At 41.8% G+C, this 15,463-nt stretch overlaps 1 protein-coding gene across 1 annotated transcript in view; it reads left to right on the top strand.

Annotated features, from left to right (window-relative positions):
- LOC126438555 (zinc carboxypeptidase-like) overlaps window positions 1–15,463 on the top strand; it is a 75,469-nt gene that overhangs the window by 19,206 nt on the left and 40,800 nt on the right. The window contains exon 2 of the mRNA XM_050090550.1: window positions 1,428–1,535. Coding sequence (XP_049946507.1) covers window positions 1,428–1,535 — 108 coding nt within the window. The remainder of the gene's footprint in view (window positions 1–1,427; window positions 1,536–15,463) is intronic.

Genomic DNA, 15,463 nt, shown 5'->3' with positions numbered 1-15,463 from the left:
TAGGCAAACCTACGTTTCTAGCATTTGTAGACTTAGAGAAAGCTTTTGACAATGTTGACTGCAATACTCTCTTTCAAATTCTAAGGATGGAAGGGGTAAAATACAGGGAGCGAAAGGCTATTTACAATCTGTACAGAGGCCAGATGGCAGTTATAAGAGTCGAGGGGCATGAAAGGGAAGCAGTGGTTGGGAAGGGAGTGAGACAGGGTTGTAGCCTCTCCCCGATGTTATTCAATCTGTATGCTGAGCAAGCAGTAAAGGAAACAAATGAAAAATTCGGAGTAGGTATTAAAATCCATGGAGAAGAAATAAAAACTTTGAGGTTCGCCGATGACATTGTAATTCTGTCAGAGACAGCAAAGGACTTTGAAGAGCTGTTGAACGGAATGGACAGTGTCTTGAAAGGAGGATATAAGATGAACATCAACAAAAGCAAAATGAGGATAATGGAATGTACTCGAATTAAGTCGGGTGATGCTGAGGGAATTAGATTAGGAACTGAGACACTTAAAGTAGTAAAGGAGTTTTGCTATTTGGGGAGCAAAAAACTGATGATGGTCGAAGTAGAGAGGATATAAAATGTAGACTGGAAATGGCAAGGAAGGCGTTTCTGAAGAAGAGAAATTTGTTAACTTAGAGTATAGATTTAAGTGTCAGGAAGTCGTTTCTGAGAGTATTTGTATGGAGTGTAGCCATGTATGGAAGTGAAACATGGGTGATAAATAGTTTGGGCAAGAAGAGAATAGAAGCTTTCGAAATGTCGTTCTACATAAGAATGCTGAAGATTAGATGCGTAGATCACATAAATAATGAGGTATTGAATAGAACTGGGGAGGAGTTTGTGGGACAACTTGACAAGAAGAAAGGATCGGTTGGTCGGACATATTCTGAGGCACCAAGAGATCACCAAAATGGTGTTGGAGGGCAGCGTGGAGGGTAAAAATCGTAGAGGGAGACCAAGAGATGAATACACTAAGCAGATTCATAAGGATGTAGGTTGCAGTAAGTACTGGGAGATGAAGAAGCTTGCACAGGATAGAGTAGCATGGAGAGCTGCATCAAACCAGTCTCAGGACTGAAGACCGCAACAACATAGAACAGCATGGCTCTATATTTCTGCATGGGACTTCCAACGAGTTGTTGAGTCCGTGCCACATCTAGTTGCTGCAATACGCCGGACAAAAGGTGGTCTGACTCGGTATTAGGAGATATCCCCTGACCTTTGTCACCTCAGTGTGCAATTTCTGTGTTACCCTTGTAGATGAGTTCAGTCAGCCTGTGGCCAGCCAGCGCCTGTTTCTCTCGCCCTCCCCGCCTCTGACTTTCCCTGTGCCCCCAGCTCCGCCGACATGCCTCGTGTAGCCGTGCTGCTGCTGGCGCTGACGACGCTGGCGAGCGCCGCCCACGGCGCGCCGCCCCACTCGGAGGCCGCGCCGGGCAGGGCGCGCTACGACGGCCACCGCGTCTACCGCGTCCAGCCTGCCTCCAGCAGACACGTCGCCATCCTCCAGGAAATCCAGCGCCGATACCCGCAGGTAAGGACCCCACCACCAGTGTCACTGTGGGATGACATCAATGTACAAAACTTCAAACTTCTTACAACGCACTCCAGTTAAGAGTTCCGGGCTGATTGGCCGTAGACGACATACGAAACTATTCACAGACGTTCCGTCCTCATCTGCGGTAAGTACCCTCAGAACTGTACCGGCAGTTGCTTCATAAGCTCGAGGAGGTGCTACATTAGGAAACTAGTAGGGAGGGCACAACCACACATCACGTCTCATTATACTTGCCTGATGAAATGGTAAATGATAGTTATTCTGTTGGCGCAAAGTTCGCATCCAGACTTCATTTAACTCAGCTTCCTCTTCTTTTGTGTTGAAATTATGAATGTTCGTAAATCTCAGTTGGATAGCTATCCAACAACGCAGACAGTGTGTTTTCCTAGCTACAGTGCTAGTCTTACTAAATGTCATTGCACGTCCTTCACTGTGAAAGGCATGTTTCACTAGGATTGATTTTTTTAGTTTGTCCCAAGCTACAGTTCTTTTTATGCTCTGCTAAGCAAGTGTTCATACTTAGTAAGCCCCCCGAGGTATTTCTAGCATATGGCATTCGTATGTGTGGTTGCCTAATGTTGTCTTTGCAATGGAATTCACAACCTACAAATAATTAAAACGACTCTGGCTTTGACAACCTACAACTAGAGATTTCCACGAAACGAAGTATCATGTTGAGGTTTTACTTCGCTTAAGCAAAAAACCAATAATTCCCGTCTGAATCCTATTACAATGAATAACAAATTGGATATCGTAAACGATTTATTCTCAAAAAGACATAGTGTCCAAACATTGTATAAATACGAAGTACACAATTCCAAATTCTACTCTAAATGCAATTTCGAGAAATGGCATTGCGTTGCGTTCCCCCCCCCCCCCCCCCCCATGCCCCTTCCCCCCCCCCCCCCCCCCGCCTCGTTTTGCAAAGACACAAAGTTGGCTGATACTGATTAACTATGAGAAACATAAGACATGATCCATAACTGGCATTACCAGAAAAAGATCAGCGGTGCAGCAAATCGAACTCAACACATTTACTTTTAGTGTCTCCCTATCTACGAAACCGAAGTGCAGATATCACGTACTGAAGGACAAACAGCAGTTGTACTCAACCAGTGAACTACTCACTCGGTCGTTGCTTGTTGTGCAATTGATGTACATGGTGTACCTCTAATTCTCTGCCTAAACAGTGGGCGCGATAATCCGTCCGCAAACCCCTAGTGCTGAAATTGCTTCAGTACAAGACAGAAAAGGAGTCAAGATTTCTGTTTGCTCACTAGCCAGAGATAGAAATTCGGCTCAGGTAGTCTTCCCCATGCATTTCAGTGTGCATCAGGCTTCACAGAGAGGTAACGAATCCTCGCTCGTGTGAACAGAATAACCACTCTGTTCATGGAGAAACGATTGCACACACTCCTTGAGGAGAAATCAACACCTCTGAAAATCTAACTGCCAGATTCTCCGCTCTGGCTCTCACCAGCAAAGTCTGTCAGTCGATCCATGGTGGGAAATGTCTTCGGGAAATCTCCACAGGATAGTGTCTCCAAGACATATGCGTGCTCCCTCCTGGACACTCATGATCTACATTTATGCTTAGGCAACGAGTTTTAGCAGCCGCTACAAAAACATTACCTCTCACCACATGGGTCATGGATCTGCCAGTCAATCTCCTGAATCTCGTAGTCCTTTTAGAAGATTTTTTGTAAGTTTCCATTTCCCCTCCTACAGCCTTAGCACTCAAATACGTGCCTCTGCGTTTTGGTTGGAAGCGTGCTCTGGCGCTCCCTGTGAGAAGATTCCTCAGAGGTCAGCTCACGACCATTTTTTGTGACTCCGCAAATTCCTTTACGTTAAGAGGATGTCTTTTCGCCTTGTTCCACCCATGACGCTCTTAAGCCAGGAACGCTATTCTTTTTCTTTTCTTTTTTTTTTTTCTTTTCCACCAGAGTGCAATCTCCCACCTGTACTGTCTGCGCCATGAGCGTTCTGCAGCCTTTAGTTTGTATATTGCTACATCCTCGCTCTGCTCTCTCTCAGGGCACCCCTGCAGAACATGACATCTCTCATCCCTTGCCCCTCTTTAGCCGATACTGACTTCTGGGGAACGCGTTGCCCAATCACCTTTCCTACAAACCCTCAACTCTAATTAACTCCCAAACATGCAGTACTTCACAAATTGTTAGTATGTGGTGCTAAACAGTATCAAATAATGAAATAATTAATAGTCTAATTTTTCATCATAAACAGTGATCTAATGTAAATAGAAAACGTTGGTGGCAAAATCTTCTTTTCGTTACACCAAAAAAGTTCAAAAAGGTTCCGAGGCCGATTTTATTCATGGCATATAGGCGATGTGAGCGCAGTAAAACTACTATGGTAGCTAACAAGTGCAAACAACAAATGAGCATTCGACCAGTCAGTTTTTGGCAGACAGTGTTAACTCGTGGACATATGGCCATAGTGTCTTAAGTTTGTGTCAGAGACCGCAGTGGAACAACATCTCTAAATCAGATGTCCCAGATTTCTTCCAGAGTCTTTTGAAGAAGAGAAAAGTCTGTGCAAAATTTGTCCGACACACTTCGATTACCAAATAAAAACGACGACACAAGGACACATGCCACAATTTGATTAAAATATACGATGTGAACAATTATTATTTTCCGGAGAAAATCATCAGGGGTAATTAGACTTGGTGTTACCAGTACAAACCTACCACAAAACGACAAAGTGCAGAAATTCACATGAAGGTTCAACACTTCGACGACAAAAACGACATTCAAGCCAATGAGGCCCCCAAGTTGACATACCTTCGAAGGACGTTTTGACAGCTTCACGTGATTGTATGAATGTTCTGCGAATTTTACTCAAGTGCGAAAAAACTATCTAGATTCTAAACATTCTGCGTGGTGTCTGTTTGTTCTATATCGTGTCTCCCTACCACTTTCGGGCAACGACGCTCTGAGCGTGTTTTTTAAGGAATTGACTAGTTTGAACCTGGGACCTGTTGCCGGTAAGGAGACGCCAGACCACACATGACATGTAGAATTCAGAAGAGTTCAGTGAGACTAGCAATGATATAACCAAATACTTAATGATTTCGCCGCGCGGGATTAGCCGAGCGCTCTCAGGCGCTGCAGTCATGGACTGTGCGGCTGACCCCGGCGGAGGTTCGAGTCCTCCCTCGGGCATGGGTGTGTGTGTTTGTCCTTAGGATAATTTAGGTTGTGTGTAAGCTAAGGGACTGATAACCTTAGCAGTTAAGACCCATAAGATTTCTCACACACTTAATGATTTCAGCGTCAGCTCCACTGCACTCCCTGTAAAAGAATCTTAATACTAACTAAATTTAGTGGAAGGGGTTCAAGGTTTTGCTATTTTTAGTTATCTGGTAAAATAACGTCGAAAAAGCAGTTAAGTTTATCATTGGAAATTTTATTCTACTCACAAAACATCGCTTATAAATTGCACTATTGATAAAAGGAAATGTTTTAATACAAGATGGTAAAAACCAACTGCGTTCAACAAAAATAAGAACGAATGTTCCCTGAATGGTTTTCCAAGTTCTACAATGGATCGAAGGATGACCTATGCCATATCACATCTATAATCTAGGTTTAAATTAAGTTTCATAAGAGAGAAAACTTTCAAAATGGTCTACAGTGACCCTCAATTATCTTTAATTACTCATCTAACTTGTCGTAAATTACAGTGGCTGATGTGGCTTCTCAATAACTATGTTGTTGTTGTTGTTGTTGTGGTCTTCAGTCCTGAGACTGGTTTGATGCAGCTCTCCATGCTACTCTATCCTGTGCAAGCTTTTTCATCTCCCAGTACCTACTGCAACCTACATCCTTCTGAATCTGCTTAGTGTATTCATCTCTTGGTCTCCCTCTACGATTTTTACCCTCCACGCTGCCCTCCAATACTAAATTGGTGATCCCTTGATGCCTCAGAAAATGTCCTACCAACCGATCCCTTCTTCTGGTCAAGTTGTGCCACAAACTTCTCTTCTCCCCAATCCTATTCAATACTTCCTCATTAGTTATGTGATCTACCCATCTAATCTTTAGCATTCTTCTGTAGCACCACATTTCGAAAGCTTCTATTCTCTTCTTGTCCAAACTATTTATCGTCCATGTTTCACTTCCATACATGGCTACACTCCATACGAATACTTTCAGAAATGACTTCCTGACACTTAAATCAATACTGGATGTTAACAAATTTCTCTTCTTCAGAAACGCTTTCCTTGCCATTGCCAGCCTACATTTTATATCCTCTCTATTTCGACCATCATCAGTTATTTTGCTCCCCAAATAGCAAAACTCCTTTACTACTTTAAGTGCCTCATTTCCTAATCTAATTCCCTCAGCATCACCCGACTTAATTAGACTACATTCCATTATCCTTGTTTTGCTTTTGTTGATGTTCATCTTATATCCTCCTTTCAAGACACTGTCCATTCCATTCAACTGCTCTTCCAAGTCCTTTGCTGTCTCTGACAGAATTACAATGTCATCAGCGAACCTCAAAGTTTTTATTTCTTCTCCATGAATTTTAATACCTACTCCGAATTTTTCTTTTGTTTCCTTTACTGCTTGCTCAATATACAGATTGAACAACATCGGGGAGAGGCTACAACCCTGTCTTACTCCCTTCCCAACCACTGCTTCCCTTTCATGCCCCTCGACTCTTATAACTGCCATCTGGTTTCTGTACAAATTGTAAATAGTCTTTCGCTTCCTGTATTTTACCCCTGCCACCTTTAGAATTTGAAAGAGAGTATTCCAGTCAACATTGTCAAAAGCTTTCTCTAAGTCTACAAATGCTAGAAACGTAGGTTTGCCTTTCCTTAATCTTTCTTCTAAGATAAGTCGTAAGGTCAGTATTGCCTCACGTGTTCCAGTGTTTCTACGGAATCCAAACTGATCTTCCCCGAGGTTGGCTTCTACTAGTTTTTCCATTCGTCTGTAAAGAATTCGTGTTAGTATTTTGCAGCTGTGACTTATTAAACTGATAGTTCGGTAATTTTCACATCTGTCAACACCTGCTTTCTTTGGGATTGGAATTATTATATTCTTCTTGAAGTCTGAGGGTATTTCGCCTGTTTCATACATCTTGCTCACCAGATGGTAGAGTTTTGTCAGGACTGGCTCTCCCAAGGCCGTCAGTAGTTCCAATGGAATATTGTCTACTCCGGGGGCCTTGTTTCGACTCAGGTCTTTCAGTGCTCTGTCAAACTCTTCACGCAGTATCATATCTCCCATTTCATCTTCATCTACATCCTCTTCCATTTCCATAATATTGTTCTCAAGTACATCGCCCTTGTATAGCCCCTCTATATACTCCTTCCACCTTTCTGCTTTCCCTTCTTTGCTTAGAACTGGGTTTCCATCTGAGCTCTTGATATTCATACAAGTCGTTCTCTTATCTCCAAAGGTCTCTTTAATTTTCCTGTAGGCGGTATCTATCTTACCCCTAGTGAGATAGGCCTCTATATCCTTACATTTGTCCTCTAGCCATCCCTGCTTAGCCATTTTGCACTTCCTGTCGATCTCATTTTTGAGACGTTTGTATTCCTTTTTGCCTGTTTCACTTACTGCATTTTTATATTTTCTCCTTTCATCAATTAAATTCAATATTTCTTCTGTTACCCAAGGATTTCTACTAGCCCTCGTCTTTTTACCTACTTGATCCTCTGCTGCTGTCACTACTTCATCCCTCAAAGCTACCCATTCTTCTTCTACTGTATTCATTTCCCCCATTCCTGTCAATTGCTCCCTTATGCTCTCCCTGAATCTCTGTACAACCTCTGGTTCTTTTAGTTTATCCAGGTCCCATCTCCTTAAATTCCCACCTTTTTGCAGTTTCTTCAGTTTTAATCTACAGGTCATAACCAATAGGTTGTGGTCAGAGTCCACATCTGCCCCTGGAAATGTCTTACAATTTAAAACCTGGTTCCTAAATCTCTGTCTTACCATTATATAATCTATCTGATACCTTTTAGTATCTCCAGGGTTCTTCCATGTATACAACCTTCTTTCATGATTCTTAAACCAAGTGTTAGCTATGATTATGTTGTGCTCTGTGCAAAATTCTACCAGGCGGCTTCCTCTTTCATTTCTGTCCCCCAATCCATATTCACCTACTATGTTTCCTTCTCTCCCTTTTCCTACACTCGAATTCCAGTCACCCATGACTATTAAATTTTCGTCTCCCTTCACAATCTGAATAATTTCTTTTATTTCATCATACATTTCTTCAATTTCTTCGTCATCTGCAGAGCTAGTTGGCATATAAACTTGTACTACTGTAGTAGGTGTGGGCTTCGTATCTATCTTGGCCACAATAATGCGTTCACTATGCTGTTTGTAGTAGCTTACCCGCATTCCTATTTTCCTATTCATTATTAAACCTACTCCTGCATTACCCCTATTTGATTTTGTGTTTATAACCCTGTAGTCACCTGACCAGAAGTCTTGTTCCTCCTGCCACCGAACTTCACTAATTCCCACTATATCTAACTTCAACCTATCCATTTCCCTTTTTAAATTTTCTAACCTACCTGCCTGATTAAGGGATCTGACATTCCACGCTCCGATCCGTAGAACGCCAGTTTTCTTTCTCCTGATAACGACGTCCTCTTGAGTAGTCCCCGCCCGGAGATCCGAATGGGGGACTATTTTACCTCCGGAATATTTTACCCAAGAGGACGCCATCATCATGTAATCATACAGATATAACTATATAACAGAAAAATCATAGAGTTTCAGATTTTTACTTCAAGTGGCAAATGTGAACACCATGAGCTTTAATTGACGATCGACACTAGTATTACGTAAAGGGGATGTAACAGATGAGACTTCTGCAGTTCTGAGTGAAGCCTTATGCGCTCAAAAATGCGGCATCGCGTGCGTTCATTACCTTGTCGGTGTTCGTCAGGGGGCGGCGGCCGGCGCAGCTCCGTCCAGCTCGCCCTCTCGGAAGCAACTCTCCTCCTAACTTCTCCTTACTACAATTTACCGAAGTTGGTTAAAAAAAAGGTATCTGGCTGTGTTTTCATCTGTCCAATCAGGGTCTCAATGTTAACCTTAAGCTCCACCTACAGAAATTCTGTCTATCCAATGAGAAACGTTATACTTTTCGTGGTGGTGCAATGTTTTTAAAGTTTGCAACGTAACACAGACGCGAAAAAGTCTCACGCTAAAACTTGCAGCTGGTGTGGTCCTTTTAGCGTTATCGTAAGATCTATACTGTTCTTCTGGAGGGCTCAATCTTTTAACATGGGCTGGAGGTGGTCCTGATGTAACAGAGACGCGAAAAAGTCTCACGCTAAAACTTGCGGGTGGTGTGGCCCTTTTTGTGTTATCGTAAGATCTATACTGTTCTTCTGGAGGGCTCTAGCTTTTAACATGGGCTGGGGGGGGCGGTCCTAACGTAACAGAGACCCGAAAAAGTCTCACGCTAAAAACTTACGGTTGGTGTGCTCGTAGCGATTAGCTGGCGACGTCGGTGTCAGTCCCTTATCGTAGGGCCTTCTCGCATAACACGGTTCTGCTCTCGGCTTCTGTTCTCGTTTCTCCCCTCGGAACTGCGTCTGTCTCACGGTGGGAAGGTATGACATGCATTTAGGCATTCTTGTGTTAGTCTGTGGTATTCCATTTGCTCACTCGTTACTCGTATTACTTTGGTTAATTTAATGTCACGATTTATTCGGAGCTATGTGACATACTACTGGATTTGCTTATCATGTCAGGGTTTTCATGGAAGGTGTTGGATTTGTCTGACACCTTACAACATCTGCATCTACATCTACATCTACATCTACATGATTACTCTGCAATTCACATTTAAGTGCTTGGCAGAGGGTTCATCGAACCACAATCATACTATCTCTCTACCATTCCACTCCCGAACAGCGCGCGGGAAAAACGAACACCTAAACCTTTCTGTTCGAGCTCTGATTTCTCTTATTTTATTTTGATGATCATTCCTACCTATGTAGGGTGGGCTCAACAAAATATTTTCGCATTCGGAAGAGAAAGTTGGTGACTGAAATTTCGTAAATGGATCTCGCCGCGACGAAAAACGTCTTTGCTTTAATGACTTCCATCCGAACTCGCGTATCATATCTGCCACACTCTCTCCCCTATTACGTGATAATACAAAACGAGCTGCCCTTTTTTGCACCCTTTCGATGTCCTCCGTCAATTCCACCTGCTAAGGATCCCACACCGCGCAGCAATATTCTAACAGAGGACGAACGAGTGTAGTGCAAGCTGTCTCTTTAGTGGACTTGTTGCATCTTCTAAGTGTCCTGCCAATGAAACGCAACCTTTGGCTCGACTTCCCCACAATATTATCTATGTGGTCTTTCCATCTAAAGTTGTTCGTAATTTTAGCACCCAGGTACTTAGTTGAATTGACAGCCTTGAGAATTGTACTATTTATCGAGTAATCGAATTCCAACGGATTTCTTTTGGAACTCATGTGGATCACCTCACACTTTTCGTTATTTAGCGTCAACTGCCACCTGCCACCATACAGCAATCTTTTCTAAATCGCTTTGCAACTGATACTGGTCTTCGGATGACCTTACAAGACTGTAAATTACAGCATCATCTGCGAACAACCTAAGAGAACTGCTCAGATTGTCACCCAGGTCATTTATATAGATCAGGAACAGCAGAGGTTCCAGGACGCTTCCCTGGGGAACACCTGATATCACTTCAGTTTTACTCGATGATTTGCCGTCTATTACTACGAACTGCGACCTTCCTGACAGGAAATCACAAATCCAGTCGCACAACTGAGACGATACCCCATAGGCCCGCAGCTTGATTAGATGTCGCTTGTGAGGAACGGTGTCAAAAGCTTTCCGGAAATCTAGAAATACGAAGTCAACTTGAGATCCCCTGTCGATAGCGGCCATTACTTCGTGCGAATAAAGAGCTAGCTGCGTTGTGCAAGAACGATGTTTTCTGAAACCATGCTGATTACGTATCAATAGATCGTTCCCTTCGAGCTGATTCATAATGTTTGAATACAGTATATGCTCCAAAACCCTACTGCAAACCGACGTCAATGATATAGGTCTGTAGTTCAATGGATTACTCCTACTACCCTTCTTAAACACTGGTGCGACCTGCGCAATTTTCCAATCTGTAGGTATAGATCTATCGGTGAGCGAGCGGTTGTATATGATTGCTAAGTAGGGAGCTATTGTATCAGCGTAATCTGAAAGGAACCTAATCGGTATACAATCTGGACCTGAAGACTTGCCCGTATCAAACGATTTGAGTTGCTTCGCAACCCCTAAGGTATCTACTTCTAAGAAACTCATGCTAGCAGCTGTTCGCGTTTCAAATTCTGGAATATTCCATTCGTCTTCCCTGGTGAAGGAATTTCGGAAAACTGCGCTCAATAACTCCGCTTTAGCGGCACAGTCGTCGGTAACAGTATCATCGGCACTGCGCAGCGAAGGTAATGACTGCATCTTGCCGCTTGTGTACTTTACATACGACCAGAATTTCTTCGGATTTGCTACCAAATTTCGAGACAATGTTTCGTTGTGGAACCTATTAAAGGCATCTCGCAATGAAGTCCGTGCCAAATTTCGCGCGTCTGTAAATTTTAGCCAATCTTCGGGATTTCGCGTTCTTCTGAACTTCGCGTAATTTTTCCGTTGCCTCTACAACAGCGTTCTGACCTGTTTTGTGTACCATGGGGGATCAGTTCCATCTCTTAGCAATTTATGAGGTATGAATCTCTCAATTTCTGTTGCTACAATATCTTTGAATTTGAGCCACATCTCGTCTACATTTGCATAGTCAGTTCGGAAGGAATGGAGTTTGTCTCTTATGTAGACTACTGGAAGCGTTAGAAGCACCATCTTAACTTTACTCTATTTTTATTAATTCACTCCAAATCTTTCTGAACTGGCAAGGTAGACTTGGTCACAACTGGACCAAACTTCGCCATTGTGTGAAGCACGTGTTTGGCAGTTCTCAAGCATTCTATTAGTTTCCTCGTCGATTTAAAATTCATTGGAGGCCCATATTTGGTCAAAACTATTTCGATGCGATCAGTGACCTTGGTGATAAACATGAGGGAAACAACTTTTGGATGCGGCGGCTGTTATTCCTCATCGCTCCTGAAATTCTCTTTTCTGAGTGTAGCGCTCATTTCACCTCCTTATTGAGGTTCTCCTTTTTCTAAAAATATTGACTGTAGGTATTCGAGTTCTTCTTGTACATAAACTGGCTCGTATAATGTATGAGTCCTATACATCACGGTTTCAATTAAACATCTTTTTTGTGGTAAGTGATGATCAGATTCCTTGTGGGGGAAACGACCAATGTCTGTTGCTTTCCGTTGCACTTTATGGACTAAATTTCTGTCCCGACATTCCATTACTGATATACACATAAAATTATGTTGCCTGTTGCTCTCTTCCTCCATCGCAAATTGAATATTTGGGTTGACACTATTGACTTGCGTCTTGAGGACATACAAATCCATAAGTCAAAACTATAAAGGTATTATCCAAATATCGTGGTTATACGGAAAGGCAATGAAATTATACGCCATGACAATTTTAACAGAAAGTAAAAGGGAGCTAAACATTTGGATACCGATTATTTAGCAGGAGGGTAACGATTGTTTGTTTGTAATCGAGAACGATGTCACCAGGTATCTAATACGGTGAGTTACGCAATTTTCTTTTTCGTCACACAACTATAGATGCAGTACCAGTTACGGCGCTGGTTAATCACTTCTTGTTTTCTTATCAGAGTTTGTGAAGTCGAAGCAATTTTGTTAGGTAAAGAAGAATGAAGGTTCGGCAGCGATAAGGTCGTTGAAACAAGAATTTCAACTCTGCTACTGCCTCTCAATAATATCGATTAGTTTTATGATTTGATTGTTTTGAGATGTGGTGTCGACCAAGTAGTTCTTTGGTAGACATAGAGCATTCCATGTCTATACAACACTATTAACACACAACGGGCATATGGTTAGCTCTCATACTCTGACATGGGAGTGTAAGCAGGTGGCCAGAATCCAAGATGCAGACTGAGACTGATGTATACGGACTAAATTAAGAGACCGCATTGACGGTCTTAGGCAGAACTGAAAGCAGCAGGAGAGAATATCAGAGAATAGATAACAGATACTGCTATAAACCGGTCTTCAAACTGAAGCTTGCTGAAGGAGGCTGAATTTATATCGGACTAGTGTCTTAACTAGTCAACGGCCTTGCTGCACGGTAACAACGGTTCCCATCAGACCACCGAAGCTAAACACTGTCGGGTTTGGCTAGCACTTGGAAGGGTGACCCCCGCGTCTGCTGAGAGCTATCGGCAAGCGGGGTGCACTCAGCCCTTGTGAGGCCAATTGAGGAACTGCTAGACTGAGAATTAGCGGCTCACAGTAACTGACAATGGCGGGAGGGTTGTGTGCTGACCGCATGCTATGTCCACATCCAATGACGGTTGGTACCGTTGGGCCTTCCGAAGCCTGTTCGGACGGAGGTTAGACTGGGTTAGTCTCTTAACTTTTCTATGATATCAAGATTCTCATTACCCCATGACTCTCAGTTTAATCATTCTTACACATTCTTTGTAACACAATACCATCATTTTCACAGCCACTGGAATAACGATGACTCGTGCTAGATACCTTACGTATTCTATAGTCTGCAGCTGCTACAATGGACATCATACAGACAGTCGTTTTCACCTGTGATTAAGTTTCCAAAGCGTGTGGTTAACAATACAAGGAAAAGGGAAGATTAGGATTTAACGTGTCGCCAAGTCGAGGTGATTAGAGGTGAAACACGGAAGGAAATAGGCCATGTCCGTTTCAAAGGAACCATCTCAACACATAAGTGATCAGGGAAAGCAAGGAAACCGTGATGTGGACGTATTAGGAAGCACCTTTCTGCAGAATGCGATCCATTGCCTCAAAATATGCCGACCTCGCCCGGTGTTGTAATTTATGTAGACTCTATCGTTATTACCAATCCCACTGTGCACATAAGATGTCATCGCATGGCAGTTCGGCTGGTAACAACACAGTGACACTGTGCTCGGAGAAGATACATCTCTTTGTGCTGACATTGTTGAAATCAATATTTTTTATATACTGTTATCAAATATTTCTTTATAAAATCTTGTTATTAGTTTACGGAATCAAGTGTTTACAGAAACAACGTAATTAATTAACGTCTGCTCCGGCCGTAATGGTGAGTTCTGATTCTCGCTGTACAAAAAAATACAACCACTTCTCACTTTTGTTGTTTTACGAAATCTCCTCAAAACGTTTATGCTATTTGCATCTTGGGAAAAATTCATATACAATTAATAAACTGAAATTTTCCAGGGCAGGGGAGGTTGTGGAGAGCTATAGTTGAGAGAGTAGTTTGATTCAAAGCTTGATTAATAAATGAAACAAATATTATGACTTCTCATGGTATTCCATGAACCATTTTGTATGCGACAAGGCCTGATGAAAAGCAACACTGATCTAAGAGCGCTGCGTTATTTCCCATTAAAGTTACGGTTTGCGGATGATTTTACGAAAAATAGTCCGGTATTAGACTGTGTTGCGAAAGTGTGTATGTGTCTCCTGGAACAGTAAGCACAAAAGACTTCATTTATATTGCACTAGGTAAACGCTCGCACCTTCACTCGTGTAGACTGTATGGCTTGCAGAGAATCTATTTTTTATTTAAGAGAATTTTTATGATTTTCACAAATTGCAACACCTTCTAGGCTTTTCACGCTAATTAAAGCAATATAAGCGTGGTCTTTTCCAAGTGTACTTCTGACCAAAAATCGATTCTGGTAGCTGGAACCCAAAGTTTTGTTAATCATGCCATTTGATTACTTGTGGAAATATTTCGATAGCGACTTTCATCCCCTAATAAATATTTATTTCTATCTAACCGAGAAGTGAAATACCAATTTTCATAAATTTTACTTTAAACTTTTTACTGTAACTAAATATTGTCTTACAAATGTTCGTCCCCTATTGCAATCGCTTAGGGGTTGAATTTCCAGAAACACTGAAACTCGTATTTTTTTAAAATTTAACCGAGAAGTCAAATACCAGTTGTTGCAGATGTAGCCTTAAAAACCCTTTAGTTCTGTAACAATTATTTAATTTCAAAAAAATTGTCGCCTACTGTTTTACCCCTAGTGACTCAATTTCCAAAAATGTTGAAGCACGTACTTTTTATTTTCTGACTAAGGAACCAAATACCAGTTTGAATAGTCCTAGCTTCAAAACTCCCTTAATAGCGAAATACTTTCAAAAAGTCATTCATCTCCTATTTCGCCCCATTAGGGGTTGAATTTCCGAAAACAGTGAATCACGTATTTTTTCGCCTCTAACCAAGAATCCAAACACCAGTTACAAAAACTTAGCTCTAAAATGCTTTTGTAATAAAATATTTTCATAAAAAAGTCTCATCCCCTATATCACCTTCTTAGGAGCTCAACACTGAAAAACATATTTTTTTTTATTTGTAACTGGGAAGTCAAATACCAATGTTCACAGATGTAGCTTTAAAAATACTTTAGTAGTTCACCCACTATTTCATCACCATATGGATAAATTTCCAAAAATGATGAGACACGTATTTCTTTATTTCTGACTGAGGAACTGTGTACCAATTTTCGTAGGTCTATCTTCAAAATTGCGTTAATAATGACATTTTTCAAAAAAGCCCTTCATCCCCAAATTCCCCTCTATATGGTTAGAACTTCAAAAAATCCCTTGTTAAACGATGCTTATGGTAAAGGATTCCTACCTTCTCCAAATTTCAAGTTTCTATCCTTAGAATTTTGGGCTGGGCGAAGATGATTCAATCAGTACGAAAGGCGGCTAGGACGTTGCCTTTC

Source organism: Schistocerca serialis, chromosome 1, assembly GCF_023864345.2.
Source record: "Schistocerca serialis cubense isolate TAMUIC-IGC-003099 chromosome 1, iqSchSeri2.2, whole genome shotgun sequence".
Taxonomy (NCBI): domain Eukaryota; kingdom Metazoa; phylum Arthropoda; class Insecta; order Orthoptera; family Acrididae; genus Schistocerca; species Schistocerca serialis.
This window is presented reverse-complemented; position numbering and strand designations above follow the sequence as displayed.